We start from the raw sequence: 27310 nt of genomic DNA on the forward strand, positions 1-27310 counted from the left end.
GCAGCAGTACGAGGCGATATGATGCGCTTGTGTACTGCTGCATGCTTTCTGCCCGCAAGCGCAGAGCTGATCCATTCACCGTCAATGAATGGAATCAGCAGTGCGCGGGTAGTGGCACAGATGGCGTGTGATCTGCACTACATAGATGTGAACGTGGCCTTAAAGGATACCCGAACTGAAATGTGACATAATGAGATAGACATGTGTATGTACAGTGCCTAGCACACAAATAACTATGCTGTGTTCCTTTTTTCCTTCCTCTGCCTGAAAGAGTTAAATATAAGGTATGCAAGTGGCTGACTCAGTCCTGACTCAGACAGGAAGTGACTACAGTGTGACCCTCACTGATAAGAAATTCCAACTATAAATCACTTTCCTAGCAGAAAATGGCTTCTGAGAGCAAGAAAGAGGTAAAAAAAGGGGAATTTCTTATCAGTGAGGGTCACACTGTAGTCACTTCCTGTCTGAGTCAGGACTGAGTCAGCCACTTACATACCTGATATTTAACTCTTTCAGGCAGAGAAAGAGAAAAAGGAACACAGCATAGTTATTTGTGTGCTAGGCACTGTACATACTCATGTCTATCTCATTATGTCACATTTCAGTTCGGGTATCCTTTAAAAACCAGAGCAATAGCGCTCCTTCCATTCATTCGCCTATAACTTTATTACTACTGATCACAACAAAACAATCTATATCTTGTTTTTTTTGCCACCAATTAGGCTTTCTTTGGTTAGTACTTTTTCCCCAAAATTATTTTATTCTAACTGCATTTTAATGGGAATAATAAGACAAAATTGGGAAAAAAAACCCATTATTTCTCAGTTTTTGCCCATTTGTCACGGTTATTGCAACATTTAACAATGTAGGGTGCCAATATTTTATTTGGAACTAAAGGTGCATTTTTTTCAATTTTGCGTTCCTCTCTATTTACAAGCCCATGATTTAAAAAATAACAGTAATATACCCGCTTGACATACATATTAAAAAGTTCAGTCTCTAGGGTAACTATTTATTTTTTTAAATTAATACCACAAAAAACAAACAAAAGAGCGTAGGAGGGAAAGATTTAATTTTAAATGTAAATATTATACTTTTTACAAAAAAAATTGTATCTATGTGTAATTTTACTATTTGGCCACAAGATGTCCTCGTGCATTATTTTCTGTTGCGTACTATTAAGGTAGCCATACACTGGTCGATTTGCCATCAGATTCGACCAACAGATAGATCCCTCTCTGATCGAATCTGATCAGAGAGGGATCGTATGGCTACCTTTACTGCAAACAGATTGTGAACCGATTTCAGCCTGAAACCGTTCACAATCTGTTGTGGTGCTGCCGCTCCCCCCCCCCCCCCCTGCATACATTACCTGCTCCGCCGGCGCGACTCCAGTCCCCAGGTCTCCGCTGTCTTCTCTGCTCTGGTCTCCAGGTCCAGCATGCTTTACTTCTTCCTGCCCGGCAGGAAGTTTAAACAGTAGAGCGCCCTCTACTGTTTAAACTTCCTGCCGGGCAGGAGGAACTGAAGCATGCCGGAGACCAGCGCGGACACAGAGCAGCGGTGACAGCGGGGGCAGTCGTGCCGGCGGAGCAGGTAATGTATTGCCGCTCTATTGCGTCGGTCGTCAGACACTCGAACGCCGCTAACGACGTGCTCCCTACCCGCGGGCGATCGACGCTAATTTTCCGCACGGAGCGATCGACGGGATCGGACGAAAAGGATCGAAATTCGGCGTGTAGCGCGAGAGATTGGCAGCAGATTAGATCCCAGTGATCAAATCTGCTGTCGAAACGGCGGCAAATCGGGCCATTGTATGGCCAGCTTTAGTACGCTAAACAGGATGCAATGTGTAGCCATGTTGCTTTCGGTTTCTGTGAATGACGTGGGACCTCATTGATCGCCGGCGTTCAGTTCCCATTCATTTGTCCCCACCTACCGATCGGTCGGCGAAAACGAGCGCGGGAGCGAGCGGGAGTGCATGGGGGCAAGGGAGGAGTATGTAGGTAAAGCAGGGATGTAGATACTCATCCAGGGGGAGGGAGAGGGGTTAAGCTACGTACACACATAGAGCCGGATTATAGACGGCCAGCAGGAGCGGGCAGTGCAGTGTCATTGTCCGAGGCGTGCATTGTATGCGGCTGGAGTCTGAAGCTGATGCGTTTACACTCCAGGCTTCTGTGGGAAACACATCCGCTGTCTGGAATTATTGTGCAATCAGCGCTTGGGGATTAGCGATCAACATGCAGCATTTTCAGAATGATTATATTTGAAGAAATGCAGGGGCAGAATCGCATTCCTGGAAATCGCTTTGATAATCGAGGTGTTCTTTTTGTTCCTATTCGCAAATCCTTAGAGTTTGTGATTGCTATCCATGATTGTGGAGCCCAGCCCTTAAACTGTGTACACACACTAGATGAAACTTGTTCAATAATGACCGACTCTGCTGAGAATTTAGTGTGTACAGCGGCCCCCAATGCCTCAGCCAGCGAACAGTCCAGCTGATAATTTCAGCTGAACGTTGCTTGAGAGCATTGTTCTCTCTACTCACTCCTCCCACTGCGTGACATCACTTCCATTCAACTCCATCAGTCCTTCCCCTCCCCCTCATAGCAACAGAATACCTCTGTACGGAATTGGCCCTGCAATGTTAGTCCGAGGAATGGAGCCTCAAATTCTACCAGGCGGCATGTCTTGCATGTGCAGATTAAACAAGCCTGTATGCTGACTCCCATGAGACCACTCCTTCCTTCTGATGAGTCATGCTGTCTTCTCCCCACCTAGACAGCATGACTCAGAAGGGAGTGGTGAGGTGTGATCATGTGTGTCAGAAAGGTGTGGCTTGACTGCTTAGTAGGGAATTTGAACTGCATGATTTGACTTTAGTGGTACATTTTTCCATTACTTACACCGGTGACATAGCGCACATTGCGCAATTAGCACAACCCATGTTGCCAAGGTAACACGTCTTATCGACAATGGAATGAGTAATGTTGAAATTGCACTGCCCTTTATTTAGTAGATATGCCTCAAAAATCTGTGGTGTTATTAAACACATTTCTTTCAGGATAATTTGTATAAAATGTGCATCAACTCAAAATTAAGGTGCCCGTACATCTAGCGATTTAGCGGCAGATCAACCATCCGATTAGATAATTATTGAAATTATATGAAAATTAGTGCCACCTAGTGCATGCCCGGGTGTGCGGTGGAAACGATCAGTAATATCGGGACGAGCGGCAACCATGAAAAAAACCCACCACTGTTCCCACATATCGTATCATTGTACATGTATGTGTGCATTTATACATAACCCGCCCTGTGTCGCGGTGCCCGTCCGTATCTGTATCTGGCGTTCTTCCATTACTGCTGTAGCTTGCAAATTTTTGCATTAAAAGTGCTATTTTCGATTTCGAGAAACTACAGTATTCACAAAAATACATTGAAAAAAAAAAAATTCCCAGAAATACGAAAAATCATTTTTTACCGTGAAAATTCACAAAAAATGCAAAAATCATATTACGGCATATACTGTGTAGGGCTAATGTAAAAAGCATCAGATTCCAAAGACAGACTGGCACCGCTACACAGGACAGGTAATGTATAAACGCCCACATACATATACATTTATATGTTAGAGGAACAGCGGTGAGGCGGCAGACTCAGCCGATTCCCGAGAGATTTCATGCTGCAATCGTCCGGGAATCGGTCTGCAGTGTATCGGCAGCCGGCAGATCTCTCTCTAATCAGATTCTGGCATCTTGCACACTACTTGTGTATTCCGATTTTTTATACGATCAGATTTTTGATTCTGACTAAAAAACAGCAGCATGCAGTAATTTTTTTAAATCGTGATAAAAAAATCAGATCGTTCAAAAAATTGGAATTGCATGTAGTGTGCAAGAGGCCTCTATCAGGCCTCGTTCCCATTGTGTTGCGTTCGCGTTGTGTTGCATTTTGCTTTTTTTGATGCCATTTTTTTTCCAATTTCCGACGATTTTCTAAGCACGTTTCCCGAGCGTTTTTTTAATTCACTCCCGGACCCAAGTCAGGAAGTGAACTCTTTGAACCGGGAAAGAATAAATACAATGTATTTATTCTTAAAAACGCAAACGCAATCGCTGCACAAAGTGATTTTGTGAGCGTTTTGCGTTTTTCCTATACCTTCCATTGAGGCGGAATCACCTCAAAAATGGTACAGGCAGCGCTTTGCTGAGCGGACGGAAACGAACCGCTCAGCTGTGAACTCTCTCGATTTTGAAAATCGACAGTGCTGAAAAAAATACAAATGCCTCTAGTGTGAACGAGCCCTCAGAGAGAGATCTGTCTCTTGGTTGAATCTGCCCATCATTGCTACATGTATGGCCACCGTTATGACTATGTCATTGACAAACTGTATTGTCCGTATATTTCCAAGCTCCGCCCATTCCACTGATTTGAAGCGAATTCGCACAGCAGGCGCACAACAAGGTAGTATTGGGCACATCACACGGAATTATAGATTGTAATCAGCTTGATTTGTAGTTGCTAATAAAGCAGACATTTCGGTATTATTATTGCGTTGAGACTCCTGATGAGCGAAGGAAACAGGATCAGGATTCATAGTAGTTGCCTTTGCTCCATGACATTATGCTGATAGACCTGCATTTCACACACGGCGATGATCCCCGATGAGTTAAAGTGGACGATGGTGACGTAGCGGCCTTGCATCCCGTTGCAGTTGAATTCCATCATTGGCCGGGACTTGCTGCAGTTCCTGATGGTGGCGCACCTACAGGAGAAGCATGGTTAAAGAGAAACTCCGACCAAGAATTTAACTTTATCCCAATCAGTAGCTGATACCCCCTTTTACATGAGAAATCTATTCCTTTTCACAAACAGACCATCAGGGGGCGCCGTATGACTGATATTGTGGTGAAACCCCTCCCACAAGAAACAAGAAAACTATGTACTCTTGGCAGTTTCCTGTCTGGGAACCTTGCTGCATTCTGGGAAATAGCTGTTTACACACACTGGCCGAAGTGGGATACCAGGGAAACAGTAAATCAAACAAAGTCTAAAAGAAGACAAGCCCTATAGGTAAAAACACCTCAGTACGGTGTCTTGTCAAAATTAGACCAATTGGTCAAGTGATATGCCTCCTGTGTTTGGAGGGATATCAACGGTACACTCTCCTAATAGGGATAGTTGGCTACAAGTATGTGCAAATTACTGCGGGGGTCTTTGCTGATCCCCCCCACTCGATGTGTCGACGTGGGGTGTAGCTATCCCGCAGGCAGTGCACTAGTGTACCGGGACAGTGCGTGAGGTTAGAGGGGCATAAACAAGCTACCTGCAATCTATTAATAACAGATAGGGTAGAGCCCAGAGTTCTGCCTCACACTACTGTGCCCAAAGGAGACAGGATGGATAGAGTGCTGTGTCATCACAAGTGCCCAGTGCTGTACATATAAAACCTTAATATGAACATATTTCGCCCATAGACAGGGCTTCCTCAGAAGGTGCTATACAATATATACAAATTTACATAAACAGTGATTAAAATATCTACACAGACCCCCCCACCGCCATCCCTCAAAGCTTAAGTCAAAGCTAACCAAGCCATGTCAGGCCTCTGTTTAAATAGGTGGTGGAAGGGGAAGTGGACAACGCCCCTTGTCTGGGGCGTGTCTTAAAGTAAATTGGCAGTCAACACTGTATCGACCCTCTAATGGGTAGTTAGATGACCCTGAGGGGTGTCTGCCTTAAATACATGTAGGCGCTGTGGATGGCGGCAAATACCGCCATCGCGATCGTCCCCAGGAATCCGCCATCCTGTGCCTCCAAGCCGGGTTAGTTCCATGTGTACATGGCGGAGCAGCCCGTTTCCGCCCGGCGTATACGTCATGTGCTGTATGTAACCATAGTGACGGCGCCGGACAAAGCCGGCGTCACAATGCGCCTCCTCCCATGTAGTCAGGGAGACGCAATGCCACCAGCGCATAGGTCTGCGTCAGACCCATGGGGCGGGGCTCCATAACGGAGCAGACTATCCCCGCCCAGCATGTAAAAGTGGCATGGAGTATAGTCAAGGTGCCGGCCTGGCCTCATTCGGCGCCGCATCCGCCCCCTGCTAAGTTGCCAGGGTAACGGCGATGCCGGCAACCGATTGGTCCGTCCTTGGCCAGTGGGGCGGCACTCATAGATACTCACATCTCCGAGTGACGTCTTCCAGAGGGAGGGCGCATAAGTTGTCATGGCAACATAATACAGCCAGATCATGATAGCATGATACAGCCAGATCAAAGACAGTATATAAACTGTCAGCACGCCATCTGACGCACTGAGAGTGTTCTATGCGCATAATCTGTGTATGTGCAGACATAAACAGGTCAGCCCATTGAGTGATGTGCGATACGTCATATTGATACATCACTTAAATGTACAATGGGGCAGAGATACAGGAGGCATGGTAGGGAAAAGGGGAGAGACACTATATCCATTCCACCACAAACAGAGCAATAGGTAGGAGGGGGAGGAACCTGGCTAAACTTGGCTAAACCAATACAGAGAGAATCAGACTCACATGGAAGCACAATAACATATAGAATGGGTGGCAGACAAGGTATGTCATAGGAAACAGGCCAGATTAAAGTCCTCGTTTAATCCCTTTGGTGCAATAGTTTCCAGACGAAATATCCACTCGGACTCTATCTGTGTGAGCTTGCGATCAAAATTGCCCCCTCTTTTATCCCGTTTCCAACATTGAATTCCCCAGAAGGAAATGTCAAAACGATGGCCGCTATGGCATTCATTCATATGCCTGGCAATAGGGGTGCTGCTTTTATGTGTGATATTGCCCACATGTTCCAGTACCCTTTCCTTGAATTGTCTTGTGGTTTTACCCACATACCACAGGTTGCATGGGCATTTCGCTCCATACACTACTCCGCGTGTCTCACAGTTAATGAATGATTTGATTGTAAACGTTCTCCCACTATGTGGGGCTGTAAAGCTTTTGACAGTGGGTACATACTTGCATGCTTTGCAGTGTCCACACCTAAAGGACCCCACAGGTTTAGGGGGGAGCCAGGTCTGGATGGGTGTAATGGCTTTTGAAAATGTACTATGTACAAGCATGTCTCTGAGATTAGCCGCCCTTCTATATGTGATAGCTGGGAGGGGGGATAGATGTTTCACGAGGTCCTTGTCCTTTTGCAAAATCGGCCAGTAATGTTTAATAATTTCAAATACATCATGCGAGTGCTCAGTGAAGGTCCCAATCAGTCTTGGTGTATTGGCTGATTGTGTCCTGTTTGGAGTGCCTGATGTCATGCCACCTATGGGTCTCTTTTTGTCAGCTAGGGTCTCTGTCCTAGGTGTATGCAGAGCCCTCCTGTATGCCCTGTCGATAACCTCATCAGGGAAACCCCGCTGTTTAAAACGTTTGTGTAGTAATTCACATTCTCTCTTAAACGCCGGCTCCGAAGAGCAGTTTCTCCTAGCCCGCAGGAACTGCCCCACCGGTATACTTCGTCGGAGAGAGCTGGGGTGAGAACTTTCCCATTTTAACAATGCGTTGGTGGATGTTGGTTTACGATAAATCTCAGTTTCAATGCGTCCATTATCATTGATTGATATGTTGAGATCTAAGAAATTAATGTTGTTAGGGTGGATCTCATGAGTAAATCTCATCCCTATCCGATTGTCATTAAGGATGCCCACAAAATCATGAAAAACAGAGGTGGGGCCTTCCCACAATATCAACACATCGTCAATAAATCTACCCCAGTAGAGAATGTGTGATGTAAAGAAAGACAGGTCATCTGTGAACACCATACGATCCTCCCACCAACCCAGGAACAGATTTGCGTAGGACGGCGCACACGCCGTCCCCATTGCGCTGCCCCTGAGTTGGTGGTACATGCGCCCCCCAAACATAAACACATTGTGTGTAAGGATGAACTCCAGTAGTTCCAAAAGCAATCTATTGTGTTCATATAGGTGTTGTCCTCTAGTATTGAGGAAGAAGCCTACAGCATTCAGGCCTAATTGATGTTCAATATTACTGTAGAGGGCCTCAACATCCAGGCTAGCCAGACAAGTGGCGGGGGGTACCTCCATGTCCTGCAGACGCAGTAAAACATCTTTTGTGTCTTTCAGATATGATGGGAGGGCCTCGACAAACGGTCTCAAGAATTTGTCAATATACTGACTGGTCACATCAGTCAGATTGTCCCTACCTGATACAATAGGTCTGCCTGGAGGTGGGGAAGTGTTTTTGTGAATTTTCGGCAAGGCGTAAAAAACCGATAGGACAGGAAATTCAGTGGATCTATATAACCAAGTGTAATCATCAATGTCCAAGCAACCACTGTCTCTACCCCTTTTCAAGATGTTACGCAATTGTTCACAATGTGTTTTGATGGGGTTGTTACTCAATATTGCATATTGCTCCCTGTTATTTAAAATCGTGAGACACATTTGTTCATACATTTCCCTGTCTAATACCACAACGTTCCCCCCCTTATCTGCAGGTTTGATGATAAGGCGATCGTTATTTCTAAGTGTGTTCAAGGCTTGTCTTTCCTCACAACTTAAATTGTCCCGAACTGGAGTCCGTGCTGTGTTTGTCTCTAATGTGCGTAAGGCGCGTGTCACCATGTCCACAAACGTGTGAATTTGGGGATATTGACTTATGGATGGACAGAATGTGCTTTTTGGTTTAGTTCCACTAGGGGGTGCTAGAGTCACACTGTCCCTTTCGTTTTCATTCAACAATTCCTGGAGAGCTTTAAAAGCTTCCCTTTCATTCTGTGCACTCCTTTTGTCCTTTGCATCTTTATTCTCAAACATCTTTATAAGTGTGAGTTTTCTTGCGAAGAGATTTACGTCCTTAGTCCAATCAAAGGCGTTAAATCTGCTAGTCGGTACAAAGGTGAGGCCTTTAGTCAACAAAGAGATTTGAGTAGGTGTCAGGGTAACAGAAGAAAGGTTAACGACCCTTAGTTGGTCAGATCTCGTCAGTGGCTGATCTGTACTACTGCCACCCTTTACCTCTACCACTGATGATTCGGTTTGCCCCTCCACCTGCCTGTGTATCCCCATTGCTGTCTGTTTCTTAGTGTCTTTGCCTGTTCTTTCATTTTGCCTGTATGAGGTTCCCGCTCTTGTCCCTCTACACATATTGGTTTGGGATTGGTGGGGGTGTGGTCTAAAAAACCGGTTTGACTGTTTCTGCGTGGGTTCCTAGGTGGATTTTGGGGTTTACGTTGACCAGGCTTTCTCTTTTTGCTCTTTTTGTTACTGTGTGGTCGGTCACGAGAGGTGGAGGTGTTAGATTCACTGCCAGATTGTGTGTCAGTTTCAGAGACTCCACTGGCCTGTGCACTGTCCTGAGGTGAGGACTGTGTCTGGCTCATCCAGGTATAAACTTTATTATTTTTGAAATCCTGGCTATCCCGTAGGTACTTTTTCTGTTTTCTATTTTTAATTTCCTCTGTGAGTGCCTCGACCTTCCTCTGTAACTTGGATTCAAATCTCTCGAATTCAGGGTGCCCTGACAATTCCAGCAGGATCTTTTGTTCCTGCAAAAGTTTTGCCCTTACTTTATCTGAATATCTGAGTTCATAATCGTGTAGGTAGCGCATCTGCTCAAGTGTCTGTTTTGTCTTTAATTCCTCCCATCCCTTAATGAAATCTGCATCATCTGTGTGGGAGTTAGGTTTCGTTAGGATGCGTAAACCCCTGACCGTGATCTGTTCCTTTAAGTAGACCTTGAATGATGCTACTTCCCAGGAGGAGCGGGTAAAGTCTTTATAGGTTTTAAATATGTCAACAAAAACAGGTTCTATGTCAGTGTCATTGTGCTCTTGGTCTGATTCTCCTCCATCAGCCAGGTGTTGAAAACTCTCCCTCGCCTCTTTAGTAAGGGAATCAATATATGGTAGGCCTTCCGATAGGTAGGCCATACCACAAAAAATGGGTGTTCGGCACACCAATGAGAAAAGGAACACACACTGGCCGAAGTGGGATACCAGGGAAACAGTAAATCAAACAAAGTCTAAAAGAAGACAAGCCCTATAGGTAAAAACACCTCAGTACGGTGTCTTGTCAAAATTAGACCAATTGGTCAAGTGATATGCCTCCTGTGTTTGGAGGGATATCAACGGTACACTCTCCTAATAGGGATAGTTGGCTACAAGTATGTGCAAATTACTGCGGGGGTCTTTGCTGATCCCCCCCACTCGATGTGTCGACGTGGGGTGTAGCTATCCCGCAGGCAGTGCACTAGTGTACCGGGACAGTGCGTGAGGTTAGAGGGGCATAAACAAGCTACCTGCAATCTATTAATAACAGATAGGGTAGAGCCCAGAGTTCTGCCTCACACTACTGTGCCCAAAGGAGACAGGATGGATAGAGTGCTGTGTCATCACAAGTGCCCAGTGCTGTACATATAAAACCTTAATATGAACATATTTCGCCCATAGACAGGGCTTCCTCAGAAGGTGCTATACAATATATACAAATTTACATAAACAGTGATTAAAATATCTACACAGACCCCCCCACCGCCATCCCTCAAAGCTTAAGTCAAAGCTAACCAAGCCATGTCAGGCCTCTGTTTAAATAGGTGGTGGAAGGGGAAGTGGACAACGCCCCTTGTCTGGGGCGTGTCTTAAAGTAAATTGGCAGTCAACACTGTATCGACCCTCTAATGGGTAGTTAGATGACCCTGAGGGGTGTCTGCCTTAAATACATGTAGGCGCTGTGGATGGCGGCAAATACCGCCATCGCGATCGTCCCCAGGAATCCGCCATCCTGTGCCTCAGCTGTTTCCAACTGCCAAAAAAACATGCAGCAGCTACATCACCTGCCAGCAGTAAAAATGTTCACTCTTTAAAGAAAGACTGAAGCGTTAAAAAAAAACAGTTTTTATTCATCAGGCCGCTTCAGCATTATAATACAATCAGATTTGCCGCAACAGTGTGGCAGAACGATGTATTTAACCCCCCGAAACCCTGGGGCAAAATTCCACATCTTTCCAGGTCATGAATTTTGCTGCCTGGGGGAGGCGGAGCTTTACGCAGTAGCTCTGCCTCCTATCCAGTCAATCTCCACCGATCTCCACCTCTCCCCGCCCCTCTTAGTGAAAGAAGACTGAGAGGGGCGGGAGGGGGGGCGTAGACCCGCGGGGATTGACGCGAGTAGAGACAGAGCAACAGCACAAAGCTCTGCCTCTACCAGGAAGGAGCCCTGAAATTTGCCCCGGGGGTTTTGGGGTGATTAAGACCTCGTTCTGCCGCGGGAATACAGCGAATCAGTTTGGATTGTAATGCTGAAGCGGCCTGATGATTGAAAACAGGTGTTTTAAATCGCTTCAGACTCTTAATGCAGCCGGCTTCAGACAGTACAGAAAGCAGAAATGCCAACAGCCCCTATAGCATCTCTAGAGATAATCTGAAAGCTTGCATGCAAACTGAATGCAAACTTCCCATCAGTTTTGATTGGCCAAGCTGGATACAATTTGCATATTTGCATGAAAGCCAGTGTTATTAGCATCTTATTAACCATCTCCAATCATCAGCCTCAGAACACATTGATGTGGATCCTCTGTGCGCTCTGTTATAGGCAGGCCCGCCCCCTGCAGTCAGAACACCTGATGTGCATGCTTTTTTGGGGCCGATGACTCTGACATTATTAATGTAATTCTGTGATCTGAGGCTTCCTCCAAACCCCTGTAGACATACCTTCCAACTTTTTGAGATAAGAAAGAGGGACACTTAAGCCACACCCCTACCACACCCCTAATCACATCCCCACCACGTCCCTAGTCATGCCACTGCCACACCCATAACCACGCCCCTAGTCAAGCATACCATAAAGATTTCATAAGAAAAGTATGTTGTCGTATAATTCAATCCACACTGGTCCTTTCTATCCTCGTTCATTTTCTTTCATATTAACATTTGAAAATACGAAATATATAAATTTACCCCTGGAGTTTTTACCCCTGGAGCACCAGAGCAATTTTCACATTTCAGCGCTCCTTCCATTCATTCGCCTATAACTTTATTATTACTTATCACAATGAAATGAACTATATCTTGTTTTTTTCACCACCAATTAGGCTTTCTTTAGGTGGGACATTATGCCAAGAATTATTTTATTCTAAATGTGTTTTAATGGGAAAATAGGAAAAAATTTGGGAAAAAAATCATTATTTTTCAGTTTTCGGCCATTATAGTTTTTAAATAATGCATGCTACTGTAATTAAAACCCATGAAATGTATTTGCCCATTTGTTCCGGTTATAAAACCGTTTAAATTATGTCCCTATCACAATGTTTGGCGCCAATATTTTATTTGGAAATAAAGGTGCATTTTTTTCAGTTTTGCGTCCATCCCTAATTACAAGCCCATAGTTTATAAAGTAACAGTGTTATACCCTCTTGACATAAATATTTAAAGAGTTCAGTGCCTAATAGAGTTGGGCCGAACCTCCGATTTTAGGTTCGCGAACTTCCGCGGAAGGTTCGGTTCGCGTTAAAGTTCGCGAACCGCAATAGACTTCAATGGGGATGCGAACTTTGAAAAAAAAAAAAATTATGCTGGCCACAAAAGTGATGGAAAAGATGTTTCAAGAGGTCTAACACCTGGAGGGGGGCATGGCGGAGTGGGATACAGGCCAAAAGTCCCCGGGAAAAATCTGGATTTGACGCAAAGCAGCGTTTTAAGGGCAGAAATCACATTGAATGCTAAATGACAGGCCTAAAGTGCTTTAAAACATCTTGCATGTGTATACATCAATCAGGTAGTGTAATTAAGGTACTGCTTCACACTGACACACCAAACTCACCGTGTAACGCACCGCAAACAGCTGTTTGTGTAGTGACGGCAGTGGCGGGTTCACTGAACAGAACAGGTATACAGTGGCGGGTTCACTGAACAGAACAGGAATACAGTGGCGGGTTCACTGAACAGAACAGGTATACAGTGGCGGGTTCACTGAACAGAACAGGTATGCAGTGGCGGGTTCACTGAACAGAGCAGGTATGCAGTGGCAGGTTCACAGAACAGGTATGCAGTGGTGGGTTCACAGAACAGGTATGCAGTGGTGGGTTCACAGAACAGGTATGCAGTGGTGGGTTCACAGTACAGGTATGCAGTGGTGGGTTCACAGAACAGGTATGCAGTGGTGGGTTCACAGAACAGGTATGCAGTGGTGGGTTCACAGTACAGGTATGCAGTGGTGGGTTCACAGAACAGGTATGCAGTGGCGGGTTCACTGAACAGGTATGCAGTGGTGGGTTCACAGAACAGGTATGCAGTGGTGGATTCACAGAACAGGTATGCAGTGGTGGGTTCACAGAACAGGTATGCAGTGGTGGGTTCACAGAACAGGTATGCAGTGGTGGGTTCACAGAACAGGTATGCAGTGGTGGGTTCACAGTACAGGTATGCAGTGGTGGGTTCACAGCACAGGTATGCAGTGGTGGGTTCACAGAACAGGTATGCAGCCAGACAGGAACAAGTTAAGCCTAACTAATCTTTCCCTGAGAGACAGTCTGCAGCAGCTCGCCCTACTCTCACTAACGCAGGCAGCACACGAGTGACCGTAATGGCCGCCGCTGCCTGCCTTATATAAGGGGGGGTGGGGCTCCAGGGGCTAGTGTAGCCTAATTGGCTACACTGGGCCTGCTGACTGTGATGTAGAGGGTCAAAGTTGACCCTCTATGGTGCATTATGGGGCGAACCGAACTTCCGCAAACGTTCGCCTGCGGGACGCGAACGCGAACCACGGAAGTTCGCATGGAACCGTTCGCAGGCGAACCGTTCGGCCCATCTCTAGTGCCTAAGGTAACTATTTATGTATTTTTTTTTATTATAATTTTTTTTTTTTTTTTATTACAACAAAAAAAAAAATTGGGGAGTGTGGGAGGTAATGAGTTAATTTATAATGTAAAACTATGTATAAGTACAGTATATGAAAAATGTTTTTGGGTGTAGTTTTACTATTTGGCCACAAGATGGCCACAGTAACTTTTTGTGAATGCGTCCTGCAAGCGTAGGAACTTAGGAAGTACGCTTGCAGGAAGTTCAAGGAGGCTGGGAAACTTCTTTTTTTTCACAATGATCGCGCTGCTTCTCATAGAAGCAGCCGATCACTGCTGGGGGGCTTAGATCAACGAACGGGAATGGTAATTCCTGTTCATTGATCTCTGGGCGAGCGGGCGGCGGCATGCATGAGCGCGGAAGCGCGCACATGAGCGAGCGGGAGGTGCATATACTGTATCTCCGTCCCTGGTGGTTAAAGGTTGTGCAAAGGGACGGAGATATACGCACCTGCGGTGGTAAAGTGGTTAAACACATTTTCTGTGGAAAAATACAGATATTTACACAGATCTCTACATCAGTCCTGAAAGAGGGACAAATGAGGAGGAAAGAGGGACAGGGGGACAGTGCAGGCTGCTTTTGCATATGACATGGGTTCCCAAAGAGGGACTGTCCCTCCTAAGAGGGACAGTTGGGAGCTCTGCTGTAGGCTGTGGGTTCCCTCGGTGTCCATTCTGCCCCCTCCATTCTCCCGCTGTCAGCCCTGGTAGTCCCTCTGCCCTGGTACTGTGCCTTTTTTGGTGAGTGTGGTACTAAGCTGGTGATGGTTGCATGGGGTGAAACTTGTTGATAATAATTAGTGATGGTCAAGTAGATGCAAATAACTTCGAGTTGATGCAAGTTTTTGCAAATGTGTATGCAAATTTATGCAGATTGAACATTAACCAATCACATTTTACCTCAGCAGGATTTGATTGGTACATTTACAAGCTGCATACATTTGCATAAAATTTTGCCTAAATGTGCATCAACTCGAAGTTATTTGCATCTACTTGACCATCACTAATGATAATTATAGATACCACAGAGAAATGTGGACATCGGTGGTAGGCACCTTTTCATATACAGCCACACTATGAAGTGTTTTTTTGTCTCTTTGAAGAAACTTTGCTGAAAGACCGACCACATCGCAATCTAAATGAGCAAGGACAATGTCTTTGTAGCGGGACACTGATAGGAATCCTGCCCATAAGGGGGGTTTGTAACACAAAATGCCATGGGGGGGGGGGGGGGGGGGGGGGGTTAGAAGGAGCATGATTGGTTAATTACAGGAAGTGCAGTTTCTAGGCTAAAATGCACCCAGGGCGAGGGTATAAAAATTGCCCCCCAGAGCCAGGTATGGGTGCCCACAGTTTAGCCAGGTCTATTTTCACTCAGTATAGGTCCCCCCAGTATAGGTAGCCAGCTATAAGTCCTCCCGAGTATAGGTAGCCAGGCATAGGTAAGCCAGTATAGTTGCCCCCGGTATAGGTTAGCCAGGTAGGTGCCTCCAGTATAGGTAGCCAATATAGTTGCCCCCAGTATAGGTTAGATAGGCAGGCACCTCCGGTATAAGTTAGATAGGTAGATGCCCCCCAGTACAGGTTAGCTAGGTGGGTGCCTCTAATATAGGTAGCCACAATAGTTGCCCCCAGCATAGGTTAGATAGGTAGGTGCCCCCAGTATTGGTTAGTTATGTGCCTCCAATATAGGTAGCCAGTATAGTTGCCCCCTGTATAGGCTAGCAATACAGGTTAGGTAAGTAAGTGCCCCCAGTATAGGTGAGATAGGTAGCTGCCCCCCAGTATAGGTTAGATTGGTAGCTGCCCCCCAGTATAGGTTAGATTAGGTAGGTGCCCCCCAGTATAGGTTAGATTAGGTAGGTGCCCCCAGTATAGGTTAGGTAGCTACCCCCTGGTATAGGTTAGATTGGTAGCTGCCCCCGGTATAGGTTAGATTGGTAGCTGCCCCCGGTATAGGTTAGATTAGGTAGGTGCCCCCAGTATAGATTAGATTAGGTAGTTGCCCCCCAGTATAGGTTAGATAGGTAGCTGCCCCCCAGTATAGGCTAGATAGGTAGCTGCCCCCCAGTATAGGTTATGTTAGGTAGCTGCCCCCAGTATAGTTTAGATCAGGGGTGCCCACACTTTTTTGGCTCGCGAGCTACTTTAAAATTTGCCAAGTCCAGGAGATCTACCAAAATTTAAAGTGTCACAGACCCCCCCCCCCCCCCCCCCCCCCGGTTGAACAGCCCCCAGGTACAAGTGCCTCCAGTATAGGTAGCAAAGTATAGGTCCCTTCAGCAAAGGTAGCTGGGTACAGGTCCCTTCACTGGGCACAGATGCCTCTAGCATAGGTAGGTAGGGATAGGTGTCTCTAGCATAGGTAGGTGGGGATAGGTGCCCTCTAGCATAGGTAGGTGGGGATAGGTGCCCTCTAGCATAGGTAGGTGGGGATGGGTGCCTTTAGCATAGGTAGGTGGGGATGGGTCCCTTTAGCATAGGTAGGTGGGGATGGGTCCCTTTAGCATAGGTAGGTGGGGATGGGTCCCTTTAGCATAGGTAGGTGGGGATGGGTCCCTTTAGCATAGGTAGGTGGGGATGGGTCCCTTTAGCATAGGTAGGTGGGGATGGGTCCCTTTAGCATAGGTAGGTGGGGATGGGTCCCTTTAGCATAGGTAGGTGGGGATGGGTCCCTTTAGCATAGGTAGGTGGGGATGGGTCCCTTTAGCATAGGTAGGTGGGGATGGGTCCCTTTAGCATAGGTAGGTGGGGATGGGTCCCTTTAGCATAGGTAGGTGGGGATGGGTCCCTTTAGCATAGGTAGGTGGGGATGGGTCCCTTTAGCATAGGTAGGTGGGGATGGGTCCCTTTAGCATAGGTAGGTGGGGATGGGTCCCTTTAGCATAGGTAGGTGGGGATGGGTCCCTTTAGCATAGGTAGGTGGGGATGGGTCCCTTTAGCATAGGTAGGTGGGGATGGGTCCCTTTAGCATAGGTAGGTGGGGATGGGTCCCTTTAGCATAGGTAGGTGGGGATGGGTCCCTTTAGCATAGGTAGGTGGGGATGGGTCCCTTTAGCATAGGTAGGTGGGGATGGGTCCCTTTAGCATAGGTAGGTGGGGATAGGTCCCTTTAGCATAGGTAGGTGGGGATGGGTCCCTTTAGCATAGGTAGGTGGGGATGGGTCCCTTTAGCATAGGTAGGTGGGGATGGGTCCCTTTAGCATAGGTAGGTGGGGATGGGTCCCTTTAGCATAGGTAGGTGGGGATGGGTGCCATTTAGCATAGGTAAGTGGGGATGGGTCCCTTTAGCATAGGTAGGTGGGGATGGGTGCCATTTAGCATAGGTAAGTGGGGATGGGTCCCTTTAGCATAGGTAGGTGGGGATGGGTCCCTTTAGCATAGGTAGGTGGGGATGGGTCCCATTAGCATAGGTAGGTGGGGATGGGTCCCATTAGCATAGGTAGGTGGGGATGGGTCCCTTTAGCATAGGTAGGTGGGGATGGGTCCCTTTAGCATAGGTAGGTGGGGATGGGTGCCATTTAGCATAGGTAAGTGGGGATGGGTCCCTTTAGCATAGGTAGGTGGGGATGGGTCCCTTTAGCATAGGTAGGTGGGGATGGGTTCCATTAGCATAGGTAGGTGGGGATGGGTCCCATTAGCATAGGTAGGTGGGGATGGGTCCCATTAGCATAGGTAGGTGGGGATGGGTCCCATTAGCATAGGTAGGTGGGGATGGGTGCCTCTAGCATAGGTAGGTGGGGATGGGTGCCTCTAGCATAGGTAGGTGGGGATGGGTGCCATTAGCATAGGTAGGTGGGGATGGGTCCCTGTAGCATAGGTAGGTGGGGATGGGTCCCTGTAGCATAGGTAGGTGGGGATGGGTCCCTGTAGCATAGGTAGGTGGGGATGGGTCCCTGTAGCATAGGTAGGTGGGGATGGGTCCCTGTAGCATAGGTGGGTGGGGATGGGTCCCTGTAGCATAGGTGGGTGGGGATGGGTCCCTGTAGCATAGGTGGGTGGGGATGGGTCCCTGTAGCATAGGTGGGTGGGGATGGGTCCCTGTAGCATAGGTGGGTGGGGATGGGTCCCTGTAGCATAGGTGGGTGGGGATGGGTGCTCAATCACTTACCTCCCTCCAGCGGCGATGTCTGGTCTCCCCTCTCGCACTCGGAGCGCTCCGGCGGGCAGCACAATTGAATCAGGAAGGCAGGCGTGCGTGCGTGCGTGCCCGGCGCCGCCCCCAGCCATGACGTCGCGTCATGGCCTCTTCAGCCGCGCCTCCTCTCTCCTTCCCTGCTTCCTATTGGCCAGCGGCTGGCAGCAGAAATCGATGGGACAGCTGCCAGCCGCAAAATGTGACGGGATGCGGCCAAGAGGCCGCGATCTACCAAATAGGCGGTCGCGATCTACCGGTAGATCGCGATCGACCTATTGGGCACCCCCGGTTTAGATAGGTAGCTGCCCCCCAGTATAGGTTATGTTAGGTAGCTGCCCCCAGTATAGTTTAGATAGGTAGCTTGCCCAGTATAGGTTAGGTAGGTAGGTGCCCCCCCATAATGGAGGGAGAAGCCGAAGCCGCAGGGAGGGCAGCCCGACCTCTCCCTCCCTTCCTCTCCCCGGGCCGCCCTCCATGCTCCCCCCTCGGAGTGCAGAGTGAGCGCGCAGTGAAGCACTGTACACAGCTACTCACCTCCCTGGTTCCAATCGCCGCTCACTCGCCGCTGGTCTCCTCTTTGCATAGCCGCTCATACACACACTGCTTCCTGCTAAACAGGAGGAAGCAGCGTGTGTATCAGCATCTATGCAGAGAGGAAAAGATCAGCGTTAAGTGAGCGGCGATTGGAACCAGGGAGGTGAGTAGCTGTGTACAGTGCTTCCCTGCGCGCTCACTCTGCACTCCGAGGGGAAAGCATGGAGGGCGGCCCGGGGAGGGAAGGAAGGTAGAGGTCGGGCTGCCCTCCCTGCGGCTCCCCCTCCATTACAGCGCCCTCTCCTCCCTCAGCGCTCAGGGCAGCGGCACTAGAAACGGGCCTGCTTACAGGTACAACTACTTCAGTCACATGGACACACCTGATTGACCCGCCCAGCAGCTGAATTCAGAGAGGAGATGAATAGATCCTAAGAGATCCGGGGCACTTTAAAGCATTCGAGATGAAAATTGGGTGTGGCCATGCACCAGAATGTGGGTTTGGTCGTGGGTGGAGCCAAATTTACATGAACTGAACAGCGGCCTATGTAGGCCTGCCCAGCAAAATATTGAATGAAGTCCCCTCCACTATTTAAAAAAAAAATACATATCACATAAATAGTGTCACTTAAAGGATACCACAACTGAAATGTGACATGATGAGATAGACATGTGTATGTACAGTGCCTAGCACACATATAACTATGCTGTGTTCCTTTTTTTTCTTTCTCTGCCTGAAAGAGTTAAATATCAGGTATGTAAGTGGCTGACTCAGTCCTGACTCAGACAGGAAGTGACTACAGTGTGACCCTCACTGATAAGAAATTCCCCTTTTTATCTCTTTCTTGCTCTCAGAAGCCATTTTCTGCTGGGAAAGTGTTTTATAGTTGGAATTTCTTATCAGTGAGGGTCACACTGTAGTCACTTCCTGTCTGAGTCAGGACTGAGTCAATCGCAATCTAAAGTGTATCTGCCCGCCTCTGGGATAAATGATGTATACTGGGGAGTCCTGTCAGGTTGAGAGGTCCATCACTCCTCCTCATAAATCCAATGCAAAGAAACTTTCCCAATAGGACTCGACCCTTCACGGATGCATAGCAATCTTTTTATTGCATATCAATAGCAGTGGTACAAGAGCATAACAACAGCATGACGTTTCGGGCGGAGGCCCTTTATCAAATGCTGAAGTTCACATCCTTTCCTTCCAACATATATACTGATACAACATCACGCCCCCCACCTAGGGGGCGGGCACAATACTTAAAGTTACACATCCCTTACAAGGGGAAAGAGCATAGACTTGGATTATAGAAAGCATCTAAGGCTAAAATCTTCATTTAACCCACCCGGAAACTGAGTCCTCAGCCTGTCCATCCAGCAAGCCTCACGCCTAAGAAGGGTATTCCTCTGATCCCTCCCTTGTTGACACTGCACCACCTCTAACACCTGCCATCTTATCTGTGTCACTCTATGTCGTAATTCAACAAAATGACGTGCCAAAGGGGAATCTTTTTTAGTCTGAGTATCACCTTCTTTCTCCTTTGCTGGGTTCTGTATGGTACTTTTATGTTCATTAAGCCTCGTTTTTATATCCCGTGTGGTCTGGCCTACATATGCCAGACCACACGGGCATTTGATGAGATAAACCACCCCCCTGGTGTCACATGTGGCATAATGCTTGAGGGGAAAGGAGACCCCTGAACTGGGATGGCGTACTTCAGGACCCTTAATAATACTATTACAATGTTGGCAATTGAGACAAGGGAACGTCCCAACTTTTCCCGGGCCTAAAAATCTCTGTGTTTTAACCCTTGTGCGGCCAACATCTGCCCGCACCAGGTGGTCCATCAAAGACTTACCCCGTCTATACACAAACCTCGGCGGGGTCTTACATATATGGACAAGCTGGGGATCACTCTCAATAACCGGCCAGAATTTAAGAACTGTGTCTTGAAGCAATCTAGATTCGCCACAGAAAGTTGTAATGAAATTCACATCAGTAAACTCAACATCAATATCTGCTTTATACTTTCTTAGTGCCTTTCTGTCCATTTCCAACACCTCTGTTAGAATTTCCTCACATCTCTTCCGACTATAGCCTCTAGCGACGAAATCTTGAGTGAGGAGCTGCGCCTGTTCAAGATACAATTCATCTGTGGAGGTAATCCTCCTAGCCCTAATACATTGACTTTTGGGGAGACCCTGAATGAGGGGGCGAGGATGGCAACTATCTGCCGACAGAAAAGAATTCTTGTCTCTCATCAGGTCGGTAACGCACCCATACTTTATATTAACCCCACAACTAGCCCTTTTAACCATTGGCCTTAATGAGTTAAAACCATCCGTGCAACCAAAAGTCTGCCACATTCTACTAGTGGCGAGACATTTAATCTTATCCTCATGGAAGTCCACAGAAGATATCTCGCTAGAACAGCTAAAAGCCCTCGTACAAAATAACTTGAGGCTGGAACAAAGTCTACAAGTAGGCTACACTCATCATAAATGTAACTTTGAACTGCCATCCCATTGGTATCATTAGCAGAAAAAAGATCTGCTAACGATTCCCCTACGCACCACGCAACTATGCACCACTGAGTAATTGATACATCCCAGCTGCCCCTTTCCCTAGTTTATATAATCTTGTAGGTGGTACTTGCCGTTGACTGTTACTGTTTGTTTATATGTGTTTTTCTCTAGTTCACCATATGTGGAATGCTATATACTGTATACTAGCTGTAACATTATCAGTGAACATGATATAAAATTCACACGAGTACAAATTAGCACACAGATGACCCTCACTTATTTCCTTTAAAAACCCCCTGGCTTACTAGCCGTACCACTGCCTATCCCCCTCCATACCCCCCACACCCCCCTTCCCCCAATTCCCTGTACCTAACCCTCCTAAAACAACAGGACGTATAGCGATTAGAATGACTTCTGCTCCACCCAGAGTGGTCATGAAAAGTGAGTAGAAGATATTCTGTCCATGAATGGAAAGGAAAAGTAAGTAGCACATGTCTTTCCCTTGCTCTCATCCCCTCCCCCCAACCCTATACACTCCCCCCCCCCCCTCCCCACCAGACCTTCTAAGCCCACTAGCACCTCTACCTTCCCAATGCCCAAATTACTGCTACATCTTCGGAGGGTGAAACGGCCCACCACCTTCTAAAAACAAATATAAATCCAGCATACCTGCTGGAAATGGAAAAGATATGGTCGAAACTAGATATAATCATCATACTGTGTACTAATTTTGTACCTCAAGATAATATAATAAGCAAAGTAAAGTATCTATGTTACTGCTCCTTGTTTATGAGCAAATTCTAGTTATGTTAAGCACTTTTTAACATTACTTATTGAATGTTCACATCATAATTTTGTTATCATCAATAAAAATTTATTGACGAAAAGAAAAGAATTCTTGTCGGTCTCCTTTCTATATAAATTTGTCACCACCTCTCCCTCCCTCCTCATGATCTCTACATCCAAAAAATGTAACCTGTGGGCGTCATGCTCCATCTTAAATTTAAGCGTCATTTGCCTCAGATTGAGGTCAGCAAAGAACAGGCGCAACTCCTCCTCACTCCCACTCCAACAAAAAAACAAATCATCAATAAACCTGCAGTACCCCCGGATGTGCCCCGGAGCGTCCTGTCCCAAAAAATGGGTATTCAGAGGAATACCCTTCTTAGGCGTGAGGCTTGCTGGATGGACAGGCTGAGGACTCAGTTTCTGGGTGGGTTAAATTAAGATTTTAGCCTTAGATGCTTTCTATAATCCATGTCTATGCTCTTTCCTCTTGTAAGGGATGTGTAACTTTAAGTATTGTGCCCGCCCCCTAGGTGGGGGGCGTGATGTTGTATCAGTATATATGTTGGAAGGAAAGGATGTGAACTTCAGCATTTGATAAAGGGCCTCCGCCCGAAACGTCATGCTGTTGTTATGCTCTTGTACCACTGCTATTGATATGCAATAAAAAGATTGCTATGCATCCGTGAAGGGTCGAGTCCTATTGGGAAAGTTTCTTCGCATCAGGACTGAGTCAGCCACTTACATACCTGATATTTAACTCTTTCAGGCAGAGAAAGAAAAAAAGGAACACAGCCTAGTTATTTGTGTGCTTGGCACTGTACTTACACATGTCTATCTCATTATGTCACATGTCACTTTGGGTATCCTTTAAACATAACTAGGCAGAGTTACCTGGCTTCTGTGCTGGCTGGTCTGGCTTTCTGCTGGGCGGGCTGGCCTGCTGTCAGGTTGTCTTGTAGTCCCACCATAGCATTCCCTGACCTTCTAGTGGACCCTCTCCCATGTTCCCACACCCAGCATGCCCCCATAGAAGAGCCACAGCTCCCTGCATGCCCCCATAAAAAACACCACAGCACCCAGTATGCCCACTTAGAGGCACCACAGCACCCAGCATACCCCCGATCGATGCACCAAAGCTCCCAGCATGCCCGCCATTGAAGCACCACAGCTAACTCTGCCTGGGGGACATCCGGGGCACGTGCCACTGATCTTTGGGGAAAGCAACGCCCCTGGAGAGGAAGCAAGCTGTACCACAGTGCCCCATGGAGCAGACACTCTGTCCAGCTCTATACATGTATTAATAGTAGAATTTGTCTTCTTGAGTGGTGGGTGTAGCTGGGCGTTCGGCAATGAGCGTCACATGATATAGAGGCGGAGTCTTGATACAGTGACATCATTCGGGAAGGAGGGTGACTCACACAGGGTTGTTGAAGCCGGGTTCATCTCCAACTAAGATTTTTGCCCCTTCCAGCCAATTCCAGCAGCAGTCCCGCCGGTTGAAGATCACCACTCTGCCAACGACATACGATAATTCCAGGTCCACCTGGAAATACGACTGGTATTCCAAGTTGGTAACTGAGCAGGGAAATAGAGTATGGTTGGTATCAGTAATGCCATCCACTCCGCGATCCGGTCCCGGACTTGGCACGACGTCGTAGGTGGAGCTCATGCACGCCTTCGCAAACTGCGCCAGGTTTTGTGCTGAAAAGAGAGAAAGTCGCGCTCAGAATACTCCTAAATGATAGGTTATCACTCAATATTCAGCAGTTTGAGGTCTCTGGCACACTACATGAGATTACGATTTTTTATCTGATCTGATTTTTGATTCCGATTAAAAAAAATGTGCTGCTGCTACGATTTTTAATCTGAATCCAACATTGGATGTATAAAAAATTGGAATCGCATGTAGTGTGCAAGAGTCCTCAAACACAATTAGTGGGAGCGTAAGCCAAGAATATCGCACAAGTAAAAAGAAAAAACCATTGGCCACAACTCAAGATCATACTAGTGATAATAAGGGAGGTGAAAACGTATCACCACACATCGATCGGCATTCTAAGGGTTAATTCACTAAAGAAGCTTGCCTTATTAACATGTAGTGATATATTTTCACAGTGAGAGTGTTGTCTTAACATTCAAGCTCTGTATTACTCTCACATGCAGGAGATAGGGAGGGGAGGAGCACACGCAGGCAGGATGTAGCTCCACCTCTCCTGCTGCCAGGACGATTATAGTTAGCCTGTATAGGGGAGAGAGAGAGAGAGAGAGAGAGAAAGAGAGTATACAGTGTGTGTACAGTGTGTGTGTGTACAGTGTGTGTGTGTGTACAGTGTGTGTGTGTGTACAGTGTGTGTATGTTTGGTGTCTCTCTTTCCATCCCTCTCTGTGTGCCTGCTGAGTATATTTCTCTCTATGCAGAGTCTCCTTCTGGATAAACTAGTAAAATGTTTCTGTGAATTAACATCCTGTTTTTAGTTTAAGGATTGAAACCTTAACTTTAGGAAACACTCCTTAACATAAGGACAAAATCCTTGTTTGAAGATCTGCCTGAGGTAAATTGCTTAGTGAATAGTACATACTTTATCACCATGATGATAACCGTAAAAACAGCACAGAATCGTTATTAACGACAGGAGATGAGCTTAGTGAATTGTGGCCAATGTTTATGGCTGGGTCACTCATGGAAACCTTAAAGAGACACTGAAGCGAGACTAAATCTCGCTTCAGGTCTTATATATAGCAGGGGCACGTGTGCCCCTGCTAAAACGCCGCTATCCCGCGGCTTAACGGGGGTCCCTTCACCCCCAACCCACCCCCCGCAAACCTGGGTCGGAAAAAGGTCGCTGGAGCTGATCTTCCTGGAGGCAGGGCTAACGGCTGCAGCCCTGCCTCCAGTCGCGTCTATCAGACGCGCATCGCCGCCTCTCCCCCGCCCCTCTCAGTGAAGGAAGACTGAGAGGGGCGGGGGAGAGGCGGAGATACGCGTCTGACAGACGCGCATGGGGCAGGGCTGCGGCGGTTAGCCCTGCCCCAACCAGGAAGCGCTCCCCCGCTGCTCGGAGGGGGTTTGGGGGGACAGGGACCCCCGTTAAGCCGCGCTATAGCGGCGTTTTAGCAGGGGCACGCATGCCCCTGCTAGCTATGAGGTCTGAAGCGAGATCTATTCTCGCTTCAGACTCTCTTTAAGGCACACCATAGAATCCACGTCCAAGAAGAACCTTAACCAGTTAAAGAAGACGACTAGCAGAAAATTGGCTGAGGACGGCTATTTAAGTTTTACGGGCAACAGGTGTTTCGTGCTGTTTGCATACCACTCTAAGACACTTTTATTGGCCCAAAGAAGTAGGATTTTGCCAGCGAAACACGTCATTTGTACTGTTCCTAATAAACTTGTCATCTTCAGATAATTTAATGCTGGTTGACTTCTTTAAGGTAAGCCGCTTTTACCATTTAAAAAAGTTTTTAGATTTTCTTCAAGACGTGCCTTCTCCCACCAAATTTCTAATACTATCAGGATGTAATTACTTACAGTAAGTAGGTTGATTACATATCTCGTCTTCTGTCGTGTGTGTGATCAGGCCACAGACAAGGAGAATTAGTAAAGTCTTCATCCTGCTAGATAAACGATAAACAGATACAGATTAGAGAACAGATAGCTATTTCCTGTGCAGATGCTCATTTACACCACGGAATATATTGGTGCTTTATAACTCAATAATAATAATAAATAATAATAATAATAATATACTTATTGATTTTCCCTGAGGGATTTGATTCCTGTGATTGAATCACCTGGTGATCGATGCCCCAACCTGGCTGTCTGTAATTTTGATCGATTTCCAATATTTCCAAGAAATTACAGTACGTATACCAGTTAGATAGTGCATGTTGTGCAATTTCCATATATCCAAGAATATAAGTCAACCTTGTGTATAAGTCGACCCCAACATTTGATCCTCTTAAGATGATTTTTTTTATTGACTTAAGTATAAGTCTACCCAGCAAAGTTAATGGCTGCACTTGGGGACCAGGGGGGGTTAATGACGGCACTGCATACAGTACTGCAGCCATTATCCCCTCCTGTCCCTTATGTGTAGCCGGTCATTCCTCCAGGTTCCCAAGTGTAGCCATTATCCACACCCCCTCCTTAGTAAGCTCTGCAGCCCAGTATTTTCTCACTGGCCCTTTGCTTGTTAATTGTTGTGGCCAGGCAGTGGCGGTGCCAGGGGGGTGCTTTGGGTGCTGAAGCACCCCCTAAAATTCTTCAAGCACCCCTAAAGCACCCCCAAGCATGAATTGACTTTCGGCGTCTAATAGACGCCGTGTCAGTTCACCGGCAGCAGCAGCCTGCAGCTCCGGCAGCAGCAGAGCAGGGCTACAGTAAAATGGCGTCTGAAGCCCTGCTCTGGAGACTTCGAGTCTGCAGTGCAGGGCTCCGGGCACCATTTTCCCGTAGCCCTGCTCTCAGCACGACAGTTTCAGTTGCTGGCTGGCAGAGGAACATGGGAGCTGCCTGGATTGTCCTGCGCATGCGTGGTTTAAGCCTTCATGAACTGCACATACACACAACCCTTCTGGTCATCGGAGTGCGATTGAGGAGACACCCGGCCGAGGCCATGAATAGTACATAGTCCGCAACGAGTCTAGTCGGTGAACTTTCGGGGATCAGTGGAAAAACGAAAAAGATTGGGAAAAAAACGAACAACCTGTGAGGCTGCGGGGGGCTGGAAGAAGCCCCGGGTAGGTAAAATAGAACTTGTTCCCCCTGTTTCAGGTCTACTTTAAAGAGGAACTGTAATGAAAATGCCATGACCAGGCTACTTTTTACAATTCAGGGCTCTGCAGCTGTAACAGCTTGCTGCACGGCCAGACAACTCGGCACACAAATGAATCTGCCCCCCTTTTGTTGCCACCAACAGAGCTTTCTGTTGGTGGCATCTGATTGCTGCTGCGATGTGTGTTGTTTCTTTAAATTAATTTATAAAGTCTTTTTATTTAATAAAAATGTCCCTTTTTTTAAATTTCCCTCCCTCCCCCCGAGAGTCAAGCAGTGTGATTGGCTGTTATAGGCATCAGCCTATGCGCGGCGGTCACTTTGTGAGCCACTCGAGGGGACAGCTCAGTGACAGAAAGATCGCAGCGCTGTACATAGAAATAGTGGCTTTTTTCCCCTCTTTTACAGCCTGTCAGCCGCAGTCGCGGTCCTCTTCAAAATATGTTGGGAATTTTATAGTGAGTTTCTGCCGTAGTAGTGATTAAAAATCACTGACAAAATAAGAAGACTGCCCAGCAAAATACAACATCTGACCTGCACAAAAAATAATGCTACTAATATTACTGTTCCTAATTAAAAGGACCCTGAAGCTAGCTGCAAAAAAATGGCAAGATATTCACCTGTTTAGAGGTGAGGCTCTGGATCTCACAGATCCCCCCAGTCCTCTGTGTGTGTCCCC

At 46.9% G+C, this 27310-nt stretch overlaps 1 protein-coding gene across 1 annotated transcript in view; it reads right to left on the reverse strand.

Annotated features, from left to right (window-relative positions):
• Nucleotides 1-1055: 1055 nt before the first annotated feature.
• The window catches only part of LOC137519255 (fucolectin-1-like), a 58057-nt gene continuing 31802 nt past the window's right edge, over nt 1056-27310 (reverse strand). Inside the window, exons 2-4 of the mRNA XM_068238131.1 lie at nt 25387-25472; nt 23276-23558; nt 1056-4771 (exon numbers count right to left, since the gene is read on the reverse strand). Coding sequence (XP_068094232.1) covers nt 4600-4771; nt 23276-23558; nt 25387-25468 — 537 coding nt within the window. The 5' untranslated portion in view covers nt 25469-25472 and the 3' untranslated portion in view covers nt 1056-4599. The remainder of the gene's footprint in view (nt 4772-23275; nt 23559-25386; nt 25473-27310) is intronic.

This window comes from Hyperolius riggenbachi, chromosome 5 (assembly GCF_040937935.1).
Source record: "Hyperolius riggenbachi isolate aHypRig1 chromosome 5, aHypRig1.pri, whole genome shotgun sequence".
Taxonomy (NCBI): domain Eukaryota; kingdom Metazoa; phylum Chordata; class Amphibia; order Anura; family Hyperoliidae; genus Hyperolius; species Hyperolius riggenbachi.